The following is a 15,256-nucleotide window of genomic DNA, read 5'->3' as shown; positions in this document are numbered from 1 at the left end:
ATTCCTGGTCTAACTCGACAATTATAATCCTTTATCCTCTTTCTCTCTCGTAAATTTATTTCACCTCACTTTATATATAATCATTTTAGTATCAACTACCTGCTGTGATGCTGAGTTCCATATTGTCACCATTCTTTGGATAACAAATCTGTACTGGATTGCTGGGTGATTACTTATATTAATGGCCTCTAGTTTTCTTCTTCCTCACAAGAAAACTCTCTTTGTATCCACTCTTTGAAACCCTTAGATGATTTTAAAGATCACTTTTGGGTCTTTCTTCAACATTCCTTTTGAACACATGTACACTGGTAACACCAATATTCACATGATGCATAAGACAGAATGCTCATCCTCACTCAGAGGCATAAAGATCAGCTCTGGAACAGATTTTATTTTAGGGTATTTTGGTTGAGGCAGTCTTCTAATTATTAGCCTTAAACTATTGCCACTTTATGGAAGAATTATAGCTTTAAAACATGAATATAATTTTTCAAACTACAAAGTACAAGCAGACAACCATTTGTATTTGTTCTTCTACCTAATTACCATGTAAGCATAACCAAAGAAAATTGAAGTTGACGAATACCATTTGTTGGCTTTTAAAAAGTGCTGCCGTCTGTACTGGTTACAGTACATCTGTTACCATTTTCAGTTTTATAGAAACATTTTCCCTTTCAATGGATTAACAGCAGTTCCTGTAAGCGGACCATGTCCTGATAATCTGCCCTTCACGAATGCATGTGGCCTGAGGATTAATAGTTAATTTTGTTCACAATAACTGCTTTATTGGATTAAGTATAAAGGCTGATATCCAAATGTCAGTTTTTGTTCAGCCAGATAGTTAACAGACTTAATACATGCAGACACTCTGCATGGCTGGTCTAGTGGATCCTCTGGAATTGGCCTTAATTACATCTTCATAACAAACCTCTGACCTATTGGGCTGCTTGCTGGGAGCTTGGATCATTGGAATGGTTGGGTGAAGGATTGCAGACCCTTTTGCATATCTTAATGGTCTGCAGTACTCTTGTAAAGGGGCTGGGTTATTAACCCAAAAAAAATACTCTACCGTTTGTGATAATCTTGTCTGTACAATTTATAGAACTGCAGCGACTAAAGAGTATGAATTTCATTGAGTGTGACTGTGGAGCAAGGAAGAAAGCAAACAAAAGGCTGTGTTGTTTAACACTTGTGCTGCACTCTGCCCTGGGGAATAATTTAGCCCGCACGGGATGATGTAGTAAAAAGAGTGAACTGTGTGTCTAACACTCCAAAAAAACTAAAAATGAATCTTGCCAGCCTAAGAAAATCAATGTATCGCTATACCAAACTGTAGCCAATATGCACACCACGAATTATTCCTCTCAGCTGGTATGTTTGCAGATGCCAGCTCTGTCAGCATGGTATCTGCTCTGGTCATATCTACCAGAACCATCTGGGATACATGGATAGATCCGATATCACCAATGCTTCTTGAATTCAACTAATTACTGATACCAAATGGTAAAGTATGTCCATGCTAAATCTTTAGCAGCAGATGAGTTTAGTCTTGATAAACGGAATAGTTTTATTGCATTAGTCTTAGTAATTAGTTATACTATATTTGAGATACATGAGAGTACATAAAACCTCAGGGTGCACTCAAGAATAAGAACACAACTGAAATAATCAGGTACACAACTTAGAGATAAACAAACAAGATGATAATTCCCCTACACACAGGTTAGCTCCTCGCTGGAACACTCCTTGTTTGATGGGCAGAATTTATCGCATAATGTCAGTTAACTCTTTCAGATATTGACTAACTTATACAACGTCAAACTCCTATTGCATCTTGATGGCTGCCATCAGTAAAATAATAAACTTATTTTCCTTCCATAGCTTACTTAAAATGCATTCCCCTATTGTAGTGTCCAATGTTGTCACACTCATATCCACAAATGAATGTTCAGCAAGCAATCTTCCAGCGAGGTCAATTTATATATGACATGTTTATCCCTTCACAGATATGCTGGGTTGCAGGACAGGCATTTGGTAATACAAATGTCAGCCTTCCAATATCTCAACATCTCTTTCTCATTGGCAGGAGAAGCTAAGACGTAAATACAGAGGCAAACTACACAACAGATTGACTCAATGACATCAAATCTTCCAACATCTTCAGCAACAATTTGGAGTACAGAACAGTACAACACAGGAATAGCCCCTTCACCTTAAATGTCTGGGCCATCTATGATCCAGTCTGCCCGCACATGGTCCATATCCTTCTATTCTTCACCTGTTCATATGTCTATCTAAATGGCTCTTAAATTATGCTATCGGATCTGTTTCTACCACCTCCCCAGCAGCATGTTTCAGACACCTCCTACCCTCTGTGAAAATATTGCCTTGCACATTTTAAACTTTCATTCTCTCACTTTAAAACTATGCCCCTCATATTTAACATTTCCACCCTGGGAAAAAGACTCTGACTATCCACCCTATCCATGCCTCTCAATTTCATGTATTTGTATCACTTTCAGTCTCTGATGCTCTAGTGAAAACAATTCAAGTTTGTTCAATCTCTCCTTAAAGCTAGTACAGTTCAGTCCAGGCAATATCCTGGTAAATACTTTTTGTATCCTTTCCAAAGCCTCAGTGGAGTGCTAGTACCTTAATCTTCTTATGGTGTGGTGACCAGAATTGGACACAATACTCCGAATGTGGGCCTAACTAAAGTTTTATACAGCTGCAACATGACTTGCTAACTCTTAGCTAAGTGCCACAACTAATGGAGGCAAGTATGCCATATGTTTTCTTTACCACCTTATTAACTTGTATTGCCACTTTCAGGGAGCTATGGACTCCAACTCAAGATCCCTCTGTATATCAATGCTGTTAAGGATCTGCCCACTTACTGTATACTTTCCTCTTGCATTTGGCCTCCAAAAATGCATCACCTCAGACTTCTCTGGATTAATCTCCAACTACCATTTCTCCACCCAACTTTCCAACTGATCTGTAACTAACTGGGTGTTAAACTGATGAAGCACAGAGAGAGCAAGACCGGCTAATATTTGGAGACCAAGCCCTAGCACAGGTTAATACCATTCTTTTTCTTGGATCCATTAACCCAATTTTCACTCAATCCTTACTGACATCATATACACTCATACAACACCATGACACACAATGCATTTCCATTTAATTACATTTTAAGAATTAGACTGTTCATGTCTCTAAAGATTCTATTTTTACAAGAACTGGATAAAGCTTTGATTAAAATCAAAGAAACCAGTATCATAAATCATCTTATTTAACTCACTCCATCTGTCACACCAATGGCACATTTATATCAATAAAAATACAATCACTTTATCTGATTTGGAAAGGCAGTTTTAGAAATAATCATGCTGAATTTCAGAGGAAACCCAAGGAGAAGAACATAAGGATGGTGTTATTCAATAAATGATCTAATAGGTGCAACCCTTTTTTAGATTCTTTCATCACTACAGATTCTAAAATTTGTCATCTATGTACATAGATGTTTACATATACAGTCAGTACATGGTTGTCTTCTCAGATGGTGAAAAATGGCCCAGGCACCAAACCAACTTATTAGAACTGCTGTGCAAAATCAAGTAGATGGCAAAAGGAAGTTAAGTACTTGATAGAGATTTCCTTATACTTGGCAGGTCTCACTTTTCACCCTGAGAACAGGTTGAGAGAGGCAGTAAACAGGATTTCATCAAATTTCTTTTTGCCCTCAAATCACTCCATGTGAAAATGGCCAAACCTAGCTAGTCATAAAAGTATTGTGTGTGAACAGAAGCTGATGCAGAGTAATCTCACAACCATGCACAGGGACAGTAAAATTACACAATTGCACAAGGCTTCCACTAACATTAAGAGCCAGTGTCAGATGTCCTGCTCTTTGGACAAAGGCACAGGGACACAATACAGAACACCAAAATAAAATCCTCCAATCGTGCACTGCAAACCACATTAATTTGCACCCTTCTCTGACATGTCCATAATTTTCTATTTTTTTTACATTTGAACTCACTTGTTGCACAACCTCTTAATTTTGTGCTGTCAGGAAATATTCTGTTATGATCTCCACATCTAAGTACAAATCATCTATACATACAAGGAATGGTGTTTCCAGAGTTTAAACTTTCTTCTAGAACATAGTACATTACAGCGCAGTATGGCCCTTCAGCCCTCGATGTTGCACCGACTTGTGGAACCAATCTGAAACCTACCTATCCTACACTATTCCATTTTGATCCATGTGTTTATCCAGTTAAATGCCCTTAGAGTTGGCGAGTCTATTACTGTTGCAAGCAGGGCATTCTATGCTCCTACTACTTTCTAAGTAAAGAAAATATCTCTGACGTCTGTCTTATATGTATCACCACTCAATTTAAAGCTATGTCCCCTCATGATAGCCATCACCATCCGAGGAAAAAGGCTCTCACTGTCCACCCTATCTAACCTTTGATTATCTTATATGTCTCAATTAAGTCACCTCTCAACCTTCCCTCTTCTTCTATCTGAGAATTGGCCACTTAACCTCTTTATTTCCACCATCTGAATTTCTATCCACGTAGCTGCATTCCCCCTTACACCATATGCTTGAATTTTTCTAATAATTCTCGTGATTCATTTTATCCAATATCTTCTAAAAGTTCATATACATTACATATACTCTCCCTTACATGTATTTGATCATATCGCAAAACGTTTCTGGCTAAATTTGACAAATACAATATCTCTCTAACAAATCTATTTGCTCCTCTCTGTGTTTAACCCATAAATTCCAAACGTGCACCCATTTAAACTTAAATTATGATTTCCAACTGTTGCTGTTGCTCACAAAAGACTTTAAACAATTTATGCCCTTGAATTTTAAACAAGACAAAACATTATTGTATTATTTTTTATTTTGTGATCTTACAACAGTAATTACTTTGATCACTATTTTAATTAAGTAGTTAACCCAATTAAAAAATTGAGTTAGTGTCTTGATTAAAGTAGAAAACAGAAGAATTCCACCCAAACATGTTAATCAATTTGTTAAATATAGCACACGGAGGAATATCTATTCCTAAAAAAACACTAAAGAGAATAAAACCTCATTCATTCTGTGCATAAAATCAAATGAAAATGTTTGTGCTGATTGAATGCTATTTTTAATTTTCTGCAGCATCCCAGTAGTTATGAATATTGTGCGGCTGTAACCACACTTTAATTTCTAATCACAAACAAATGTATTGAATGTTACTGTTTCCCTCATTCTTCCTACTGGGAATAGGCACATGGAGCCACATTGCTAAGTTGAATCCCACAATGCATTCTTTGGCAATAATCATCACCGTAAAGCATCAGGCATCACTGAAAAGAGGCAATTAAGCCTCAGAAAGGGCATGCAATCGATTTTTATTTTAAGGTTCTGAAAGAGACCAGTTTGTTAAAAATCACCAGAAGTGGGACTTGAAAATTGATTCAGTTATTGCACTCTGTAACTATCCAAACTTCTAACAAGAGGCCTAATCCAAGCCAGAGATTTGATACATGCAATTAAGCTCAATTGCAGAAATCCAGTGAACCAGCTATGTAAAGTGTGAACAATGTCTGGGGGTTCTGGATATTAGAACTGTCCACTTCTGTCAAATACAGCTTCTACTACCCAATGGTTGTATAGGTCAAAGGAGTTAGTTTGTGTAAAGTTCTGGAACTCCGTACCTTAATTACTGTATTTAGTTCTGGCTGCTTTATCACAGAGTTGTCTCAGAGGGAGTTCAAAGAAAGGAACCAAATTGAGAAATGGAAATAATAATTTCTACCATGGGGAAGAGTATGAGTGTCATGGTTACACTGAGGAGAAAGCATCTTTTCAGTGATCATATTGTGATATTTAACCTCTTGGATCCTACAGAGATGTTCAATACTAATGCAAACTTTAGGACAAGGGAAAATAGATTCAAATGTGGATTATAAAAAGGAGATGAATATAGCTCAGATATTTATGTAGAAGGTGGAGAATATGTGAAACAAATATCACAAAGCTATTGGAAACAGAGACTTTATGAGATCAACTGGGAATTTGATAAATCTTTGACAGTAATAAATATTGAAGATTAACAGAGATAAAGTGGTGAAGAAAATCTGTAACCTTGATTACAAATGGTCTTTTGTAGTCCTGTGCAGTTCTAAGTTCCTAAGTTAATTGAGATACATAAGAGACTTGGGTCGGTGAAGGGCTAAATTAATGCCAACTGTCAGGTAAGGTACAGTTGGTCACACTGATGGAGTTTCCTTGCCCTTCTTTTTAAATGCAATTAGTGAAATGCAATTATAAAAGGCCATTAAACCGCAAGACCATAAGATGCAGGATGAAAAATATGCCATCCAATCCATTGAGTCTGTTCCACCATTCAATAAGATCATGGCAGTTCTGACAATCCTCAACTCCACTTTCTTACTTTTTTTCCTAAAAGCCTTGATTCACTTACTGGTTAAAAATCTGCCTATCTCAGCCCTGAATATACTTAATGGCTCAACATCTACAGCCCTTGCAGTTAAACAATTATAAAAATTCACTGTCCTCAGAGAAGAAATTCCTCCTCATCTCTGTATTAAATACACAACCTCTTGGTCTGAGATTATATCTTCTGGTCCTAGACTCTCCCTTAAAAGGAAACAATATTTCCACAACTACCCGATCATATTTGCTAAGAATCTTTTATGTTTCAAATAAGGTCACTTCTCATTCTTCTAAACTCCAATGCGTACAGGAAATTTTGAAGCTAAGTATTGATTCAAACGAGGATGCCCAGTCCAACTCATGATTACATGAGGTTTTGATGAATGACAACTTTTGCTTCTTTGGAACTAGGCTAAGAAGAAATGATGGTCATTTTAATTTCATTTCATTTTAATGCCTGAGCAGGTTAACTTTATGGAATATGAGACATTTCTAAACAGCTTATTTTCAAGACTCAGAACTTTAGGTTTGCAAAGCAGGTTCCCCCTTCAGCCCACATGTGAGATCCAGGAATAGGTTGTGATTTATATAAGAATAGAAACAGCACAAAGTCATCACAATATAATGTCATGAAAGATGAGGCTTTTCAGCAAATATGAATGTATTTGTGTTGACAACATTTGAGAAAAACAGCATGCTCATCGTAATTCAAAGATTTACTAAATTTTTTTCACTTCAAAAACACAAACATGTGATTGAACTTGTGTCATTCTGTTCATTAAGTTGAGAGTAATTGGAAGAACCAGGTCAAGTGAGAATATGACCAGCATGATTTACTTTCATCTATTCTGCCATTGACCTTTAACTCTGATATGTTTCCAAAGTAGAAATGCTTTGATTTTGTCATGAATCCAGCACTTGTGTCCAATGCAGTAATGGAATAATAAGGCAATATAATATTACCTGCACGGGAGTTTTCAGTCAATGAAGAAAGTGACAATTAATGTTGTGATTCAAAAGCAAGTTAATATGACCGAATTTTCAATCATTTTGGTGTTGGGGCCCATAAAAGACCATGCATTTAGTGGATTGTTGGAGCTCAAATAGGGATTAGTAGATTTCTTTTACATTTGCATTGTGCAGCCAGGAGTTTGTACCCTCCCTCTCTTGTCACCACTTCCTTTAAAATCAATAATTGGTGTCCTTGACAATAATTCCCATTGATTATTTTAACCTGTTCATAAACTTAAGGAGTTGTTCTGAGAGGAGTGTAAGATACACAAGCAAATTTCAGCAGAGCAATTAAAAATTAGGCTGGATGAAATTATTTAGTGAGATTGAAATAAAAAGGACTGTGTGCAAGTTAACTTTTTTATCTACTTGTTTGAGGAAGCTAACATGTTTTTTTTTAACCTATAGTTCACTGCCAACTGGCTCATTTGCTTTCTTGGATCTCTCAACCACATGGTCATCACAGAGGTTATGTAATACAGTAAATGGTATAGAAAAGATAAATCAAGAAAATTATTTTAAACTCGATTATGAATGCATGACAAAAGGGTCACAGGCTCAAACTATTCAATGACGACTTTGAAGCTGATATCAGAAAGTTCTTCACACAAAAATAAGTACTACATGGGATGGAATTCAAGGTCAACAATTGAGGTGAAATGATTGGACGCCGCAATGAGAGAATTTTAGTGTCCTGCTCAATGGATGGTCAGAAAAAGATGGCCTAAATGGCTTTCTCCTTTCACTATCACAAGTCTTGTTAAAATAAGGCAAATTAAAGCTTTCTTAGTTGACTAAAGCAATAGGTGGTACAGAAGTTGATGATCTGCTCAAATGCTTACAAATTCATTAAGGCTGGTTTTAATGTAGTAAATTGGCACACATCAAAATCTATGCAACCATAGATTACATCCTGAAGATGATGAAAAATTCATCCTTGGGCCTCACCTAAATATACAGAGTATCTGCCATCTCCTGTAGTGCCTCAGAAAAGTCCCTACGTGGAAAGAGTTTGGTTGACAGTGGAGGTGGAGTTGTCAGGATTGTTGGGGAGTGACGATAATCGATAGTTGGCACAGATCTGGAGCAGCATTCCCTCCAGTTGCACAGGGTTGTCAGCCTTGATTCTTATGCTCAGGTCCTGGAATGAGGCTCGAAACACAAACTCAGATCTTAAAGGTAAGAATGGTACTGGCCATAGCTGACACCAAAATAGAAAACTAAGGCACATGCATTTTCTTTGTTGGAGGTGACTGGCTAATCCACATCCCGATGAGGTCCCAAAAATCTGAGTAGTACATGCCTGAGTCCTGTTCCATTCAGGGCAGCCCAATTTCTTGTGACAGGTGTTAGGCCCTCCCTAGCATATGTAACAATCCAACAACAATAATCTGGGCCAACTATTTCTCAGGTAATTTTGGGATGACCCTAAAATATATTTTTTCTTCCAGTTGCTATCAGAATGGAAGCAACAAGCACCAATTTCTAACCTACAATTTCCTATTCCAGTACTAAATGCACTGCAGCATTTAACATATTGCACAATTTTTTAGGAATGCCTTTTCCAAAACTTGTATTAAACTCCACTGTTTCAGTTCATCTGAATGCTCACTTTGTACAAGCCATTTATTAATAGGAATATATTCACATCTCAGGAAATTCCATTAAAATATTACATGCTTCACAGATTATAAATCAAATGTCAAAATAAATAGCTGTTTCCTGCAAGCTTTCTACCTGTAGGAATGAAACTGAAGTCAAAGCATGCTTACATGAGTCACATTCTACAGCGAGTGAAGTAGCAATTGAAAGGATGATTGTAATAGAGTTTCATCCTTGGAATTACTCTTGTAATGGAAACTGAAGTAGTGGAAAGTCAGTTCTGAATATTACAGAACAAGTGCTCATTAACCAGATTTTCATACCTGTGCACAATCCTAAATTCTAAGCTGCCATTCAGCCATGCTTTCCCTATTTGTAACAGAACACCTTAATTTGACAGAGCATACCCTGGGGAGATAGGTTGCCTCTGTGGTAAATACAGTACTATATATAAACCTATCAGGTTCAACTCAGACATCAACATCTGACTCACGTTGTAATTCTAATTAAAGTATTAAATGCAAGAATAACAATGGATGGGTCAACTGAAGGATTCCCAAAACATTTGTGATACTATTACCCTAGTCGTCACATGCAATCATGTAACTGAGTTCAATGGTTAGACCAGAGAATTTCACTTGACTTCACTGAAGAATTATTTAGAAAATTTTTTAATATTATATTGCTGAAACAGTTGGAATTCACTGTAGGCTTGGAAATTCCATTTTTCCTTTCCTGGATATGATAAATCATAACAACTTTAAAGAAATGCAAACACAGACTTGTTTCACATGAAATAACCTGACCTTTCCTTAATTACACTCATCTTAAATTCCATAGGATTTAATCGTGCAACCCAGTAAACAATAACTCATTGAGAATTAAAAAGAAACTAACAAGAAGCCTTAATACCTTGAAATTCAGATAAGCTTATAGCAGATTATCCTTGAACAAGTTACTAACCACAAATCATGAAGAGGCATTATCACTGTGACAACCTCTATGAAAAAAACACAAATAAAATAATTACGTCTATTGTCAATTTTGCTTTGTATGCCCCATTCCTATGAAAACGCACGTAGTCTTGTTTAAATATTGCCTTGATTACATCATCAGTAGAACTTGATAAAAATCACTGGGTTCGGTCTACTGGTGTAAGTGTAGCATTGTGGTATGGTTATATACCATTGGAACAGCACAATTGAAATCAATGGAAACAAAACTTAGGAGGTCTGCATATTGGGTACCCAGGATGACCAACCATTGCAGATTCTCTTGCATCTCTTTGGATTGCTTGGGATGCATTTTATCCTGGATTCCTCAAGGCAACAATTGAGGAGTCTGCTCAGAGTCTCCCCTGCTAACTGTCCAAGCATGTGCACAGTCCAGAGCTAATGAAGTATTCACAGCTGACACTCAGTCAATGGCTAGCACTGCCTTCTTCAGAATTGCTTAGACTCAACTAGTGGGTGTTTGGGACTGGGGGCACTTGAGGACATCTGGGGGCTTGAAGTTGAAGGTGGTTCAAGCCTGACTTCAGGGTCCCCAAGTCCACATAGGTGTCAGGAAGTGGGGGTCTGGGCAGTCCCAACAGAAGAGGAGTGCTCCAGGCAATAAAGACAAAGGGAGTCTGACACAGGCCTGATGTGGAAGGCAAGAGGATTTGAGCTGGGTGGATGGTATGGCAAATTGTGCAAGAGATTCCAGGTCCATGTTGGAGGATTAAGGAGAGATGCTGCTGAGTGAGCAGAGGAAGGAGTTTGAGGAGAGAGTGCTTCTCAGTGAGTTGACTGAGAGGATTGGAGCTGCAGGTGCATTACCAGACTCTTCCCTCTGCTGCCCCCATCAGTCCTTTGCTCTTGTTGGCAAGCTCTTCTGCTAAAGTGTGGCTGCTTTTTTATTCCACCCCCAGAGATGGTTACCCTGACAAGCAACGTCAATCTTACAGGTTCAAAAGCAAACCCCTGGAGTCTGATTATATGAGAGAGATGAATTAACATTTTATTGAGATATGCTTATAATCTAATTATGATACTCAAGTTTTGATACACAATCACTGATGATTATTCTGATCCTTTGTAGAAATGGAGGCAAATTAGCAATCAAATTTGTGTCTACCTTTGGTATAAATTATAAGGATGCAGGGGGTACTGACTCAGGTTGGTGCTGAGGAAAGTAACACTTTTTAAATTCATATATTTGGAAAATAAAATTGCTGAGGGCTGATGGCAAAATGCTGAATATTGATCATTGCCCGTGAAGCCACTTCAACAATGAAGCTCTCAAACTTCTTTGGTGTTGCTAGAAATTTCTCTGTGCAGTGCCACTACACAGACTCACCTTATTACCCGTGCAGTTAATTCCCAGGCTATTCATAGAGGATATTTTGCCATCAAGCCCAGGCTGCTGTAGCTGCTGCTCTCGTTGCAACTGCTCTCTCATTTTCCGAGCTTCCTGGATGGCCTTCATCACTGCATCCTGATCACCCAGGAAGGCTGTTGAATTCAGAGTGGAGAGGATGTCTATGGGAGGGAAAGAAATAGAAATTATTAAGATTCCCAAGAAGAAATACATTGATTTCTTCTTGGGCAAAATGGTGGATTACAACAAAAATAAAAATCACTGACTCATAAAGGTCCTTTTTTTTTTCAGTACAACTAAGTGTAATAGAAGACTCTGAACTGCAGCACATGCACTTACTAACAATCTGTTGGCGAATTGAAAACACTCAGTATGAGAAACTTGTTTTTTTTTCCAAAGTCAAGATTACTTTTATTTGTAAAAAAGCTCATTAAAACAGGCAAATTTGGATTCAGATGAGAATATCCCGAAGCCATTAATTATTAATGAAGCTATTTCTTTCAGTACATTATCTGGAACATTGATTCCTCAGAATATGCTCCACACTGCCACAGTTGTCTTTTGCAAATGGGTTTGCTTTCCTTTACTAGATGCGTTAAACTCTGTATTACTGACCCCATTCACAGCTGGCAAAGCTGAGAAAGCAGTTAAAATACTTTGCTTGCTACTTTTTTTTTATTCTTGGTGTTCTTTTTCATGTATGCCACCTTTTTAAATGAATTTAAAATAACCAATTTTTTTTGAAGATGTGAATTACTGAAATGTAGTGATCCATATAGAAATTACAGGACTTTTTGGTAATGAATAATGTTTCCCTCCGGACCCTGTTTTCAGTCACATCAGTCAGGCTTTCAGCTGCTCATCACCCAAAGCCACTAAGCACTTTTCAATTATGTTCAGCGCCATTGCGTTAATCAAAGCTACAAATTATTTTGAACTCTGCATTCCAAATGAGGACAAAGAAAAGAAAGCTTTTAGATTTTGCCCACTAGATCTTGCCCACACAGTGAAACTCAATAGTAAAGGACCTTTAGTTGGAGAGGGAAATGAATAACTCCAAAAGTCTTCCAAAATTAAGACATTCTAGAAATTGAACAGCAATATTTAAGCATAACCAACATTTTTGCAACACTGTGAGTGTGAATTTAACAATTTTGTCTATGGGACAGGCATTAAGCTGTTGCTTCAATTGGAAGGTTCACTTGATTCTTAAGCAATAGTGAACACAAGTTCCAAAGGATTTAAGGTTGCAAGATTATAGAATCGGGCATTATATTTTGTAAAAGGCCACAATCCTGAGAAATAATTTGACTGATGACCACTTACAAGACCTATTATATATCAATTCGATTTTGTCTTTGCTAAAAAGCTTCTTTTTTCCTAGCTACCACAGCCTCTCATGGATCATGTCTATATCATTACTGGAGAACTATGATCTGCATAATAAAACATAGAGACACTTTGGGCAAAAGGTCTGCCAAGGCTCATAGGTGAAGAGGAGACAATCCATGTGCTTTATTAAATGTCTGACTGATACAAGCTAACACTGTAAAGGGCACAAGATAGTCACATACTGTGAGGTAGCAGAAATAATGGATTGCTACAAAAAGCTGAGTTATTTATAGATTTGCTCAAAATCAGTAACTGTGTCACTGAGTTATTGGAAGTTATTGGAGATGTCAATTGATTTTTGGGGATTGGATAATTATTCACCAAACATCTTTGCATATCAGAAGATATGACAATTATGCATAGAATGGATTAACTGTAGACTTTCAAAATTGTTGAATCTAAAAGACAGGAACAAGAATAAACAGCAACGCATTTTCATTTGTAAATGCATCACTAGAAGCATTGCTGATTTTGTTTTACATAACCTTTGTTTATTGAGGTGAGAATCAATAATAAAACTTGCATTTGTGTTAAATCGCCTACTTTGCTCATCCATTCTTTTTCTTCAAACATTCCACCTCTCAATGAAAATCTTCATTCTCTACCTTCCTCCCAAATATGATAAAAATATTGTCACTGAAAATTCTTCATTGCTTTACTCCCTCAACATCTGCAGCAAATTGCTTCAGTTCTAGCCATTTCCAACTCCATCTGATTGCAACATGCTCTCTCCTCTTAGACTATTCCTCTTTTGTCATTGTGAACGTGTGAACCAATTTTCACAGACATGCCTCGAACTTTTCCAAATCACATGGTCCTGTAAGTCTCAACATTTCAATAACAGATAAGCACATCAATGATCATTTCATTACATCACTGCCCATGTCCCTTTGCCATAACCCAAACATATCTTCTGTATTCACCATGAAAAACTGTACCTCCTAATGCAATTACAACTACATTTTCCTAATTGTAAATATTCAGCCTTTAACCCTCGAGTCAATGCAGCTACTGATTAGATCAACTGCACCCTCATATCTACTTTTGTTATTGACATCCCTATTCAAACTATCAGTCTCTCAGCCTAGGTGTTTCTCCTAGTATGGTCTCATCTCTACTGCCTGAAGTCTAAGGGTTACAGATTTTAATGGGAGATATGATGAATAATTGTCAGAGTCATCCACAATCAGATTTGGGTGGAGCCACTGAAATCATTTTTGGGGCTCAGACATCTTGTCTGCTAAACCTGCTCACTATTCTAGAATCAATCTGGAATGCAATAATAACCCCCGTCTTAATTTCTCCACTACAAAATCTGTCCTTCAAACTTTCTTTATGTTTCCTCCACCTCACCTCCAAAATCATTGAGAACAGGTAACATCTAAACTACTGCCTCAGCAGTTTACTCCCAAATGGTCAAGCTTCCATTAATACAACCCTTGAATTCACATCTTTCTATAATTTCTCTCCAACATCCCCTCATTAATTTATCTTGTCCATAAGCCTACTTCCTGCTTTCTTAACTCTATTGTCACTGAAGTGCTGACCACTCAACTTTCTATGTTGGTCCCTATGTTTGCTGACCATGCAAACAATTGTCTTTCTTCAGTGCTTGTCTCCATATTCTTTAAACACATTGTCATTACTGCTCTCCTCAAAATCTACTATCCACCACTCCATCTCCACTTCCCTTTCCTCTCTAAAATCCTTAAGTATCACCAAATCCCAAATCTGCATTAGTCTCTCCCAGAGCTCTATCCTTCTCATATGTTTTCTAATCCTGCCATAGTACCAAAATGACTCTTAATAAGGTCATAAATGACATCTTATGTGACTGTGACAGAAAGTATCCTTTCTAATTGTTCTCTACCTAACTGCAACCTATATGACCATGAGACGATATGATAGAAGAGGATGATTAGACCATTCAGCTCTTCGAGTCTGCTCCACCATTCAGTCATGGCTGATATGTTTCTTAACCCCATTTTTCTTCTTTCTCCCTGTAACCTTTGAACCCCTTAACAACCAAGAACCTGTCTCTGTCTTAAATATACTCATTAACATGGCCTCCATAGCCTTCTCTGGCAGTGAACTCCACAGATTCACCACCAACTGGCTGAAGACATTTCTCATGATCTTCGTTCTAAAAGGTCATCCCTTCCCTCGGAGGCTGTGCTCTTGGTCCTAGTCTCTCCAACTAATGTAAACACCTTCTCCATGTCCACTCTTTCCAGGTCTCTGATTATTCTCTAAGTTGAAAATTAGATTCCTCCCTAGCCTTTTAAACTTCATTGAGTACAGAACCAGAAACCTCAAATGCTCCTCATATGACAAGCTGTCCATCCACAGGACCATTCTTGTAAACCTCATCTGGATGCCCTCATGTCTTTGTTGTTATCTTTACTGAATTGTAAATTTTTT

The 15,256-nt window shown here is 37.4% G+C and overlaps 1 protein-coding gene across 24 annotated transcripts in view; it reads right to left on the bottom strand.

Annotated features, from left to right (window-relative positions):
- Positions 1-15,256, bottom strand: part of sox6 (SRY-box transcription factor 6) — a 636,702-nt gene that overhangs the window by 44,477 nt on the left and 576,969 nt on the right. For all 24 annotated transcript variants that reach the window (XM_087996501.1, XM_087996502.1, XM_087996498.1 and 21 more), the window contains one exon: positions 11,423-11,604. In XM_087996501.1, the coding sequence (XP_087852627.1) occupies positions 11,423-11,604 (182 nt within the window). The remainder of the gene's footprint in view (positions 1-11,422; positions 11,605-15,256) is intronic.

This window comes from Chiloscyllium plagiosum, unplaced genomic scaffold (genome assembly GCF_037043375.1).
Source record: "Chiloscyllium plagiosum isolate Xiang-an unplaced genomic scaffold, Cpla_swu_hap1 HiC_scaffold_18, whole genome shotgun sequence".
Taxonomy (NCBI): Eukaryota; Metazoa; Chordata; class Chondrichthyes; order Orectolobiformes; family Hemiscylliidae; genus Chiloscyllium; species Chiloscyllium plagiosum.
Note: the sequence above shows the minus strand (reverse complement) of the source record. Positions and strands in the feature narration are given on the sequence as shown.